This window comes from Pteropus vampyrus, unplaced genomic scaffold, assembly GCF_000151845.1.
Source record: "Pteropus vampyrus isolate Shadow unplaced genomic scaffold, Pvam_2.0 Scaffold22291, whole genome shotgun sequence".
In the NCBI taxonomy this organism is placed as follows: Eukaryota; Metazoa; Chordata; class Mammalia; order Chiroptera; family Pteropodidae; genus Pteropus; species Pteropus vampyrus.
Window position 1 is genome coordinate 1 of NW_011911072.1, and position 1276 is coordinate 1276.

The 1276-nt window shown below is 45.4% G+C and overlaps 1 protein-coding gene across 1 annotated transcript; it reads right to left on the reverse strand.

Moving 5' to 3' along the window:
- Nucleotides 1-348: 348 nt before the first annotated feature.
- Nucleotides 349-789, reverse strand: LOC105311032 (keratin-associated protein 9-3-like). Its single transcript, XM_023526918.1, has one exon. It carries the CDS (start codon nucleotides 787-789, stop codon nucleotides 349-351), a length of 441 nt encoding a protein of 146 aa, XP_023382686.1.
- Between the last annotated feature and the right edge of the window lie 487 nt (nucleotides 790-1276).

The following is a 1276-nucleotide window of genomic DNA, read 5'->3' on the forward strand; positions in this document are numbered from 1 at the left end:
AATATCAATAACAAATCCAAAAAATTCTAAAACAATGACTTCATCACTGAAGAATGAAAAATTTTATTAAATCCCAAACCCAATAAGATGTTGAAATATTTCAGATTATATGTATAGTAATGTATTATACACCCTTTTCACTTTGTAGGACTTCTGTTGGTATCCACATCTACGAAGTATTTTTGGCCTTCTATTATAAATTAATTTATATCTTAGGGAAGGTATATAGCCATGTGACAAGGGGTTGCAAGCTGGGTTATGGGTATTGAAGCTCAAAAGTGTGTTGGGATTCTATATTTGTTAGTTTGGATGTGCCGTTTCCTCAGGCTTCCATTCAGAAGAAAGTTTTCAACAGGTGGGCTGGCAGCAGGTGGGCTCACAGCAGGTGGGCTCGCAGCAGTAGCAGCAGCAGGCTGGGCGGCAGCAGGACTGTCCACAGTAGGATGGGCGGCAGCAGGAGGCCTGGGCATGGTGCAGTTGGCAGCAGGTTGGTGGTGTGCAGCTCACCACACAGCAGGGGGGCAGGCAGGTGTCCTCCACGCGGCAGTCAGGGCGGCACCACCTGGTGCGACAGCTCACAGCTCCACAGCCACCCTCTTGGCCATAGCCGATGCCATAGCCGGTCCCGCAGCTGGTCCCGCAACAGCTGGTCTGGCAGCAGGTTGGCTGGCAGCAGCTGGTCTGACAGCAGGTAGGCTGGCAGCAGCTTGGCCGGCAGCAGCTGGAGCCACAGGTCCCACCAGTGGAGCAGCTGGGAAATCCACAGAAGCTAGTGGTGCAGCAAGCCATGGTGTCAGGAGTCGGGTTGAGAGCTGAGTTGCTTGGAGAAGTTTCTGAGTTAGGTCTGCTTGTTCCACTTGGGCCTTTTATAGGCCTTGGCCAGTTCCTGTATATGTGACAGATGACATTTTTATATTATTACTCTTTAAACAAGCTTTCCCGGGGTCCAATGATTGTTCAAATACTGAGTTATTTTAAATATATCTCCAAATTGGTTTTTCCTTATTGCTCAGCTAGTACTCACCAAATGTGTTTGGTAGTGCTTGGTAGAGTTGTTGTTTTGTTTTTAAACAATGCTGTAATTTTCACCTGACAAAGCGACTCTCACTCATGAGATGATGTGAATTTGAGGTCATATTCACCAAAAACTCAAGTCTCCAGCAAAAACTTATTAACCGTTGACTGTTCTTTATGTAAAGCTATCTTTATATTTTCTTAGATTAATAAGATTATAGTCTCTATAATCACCCAGATAAAAACTCCGATTAACTCCACA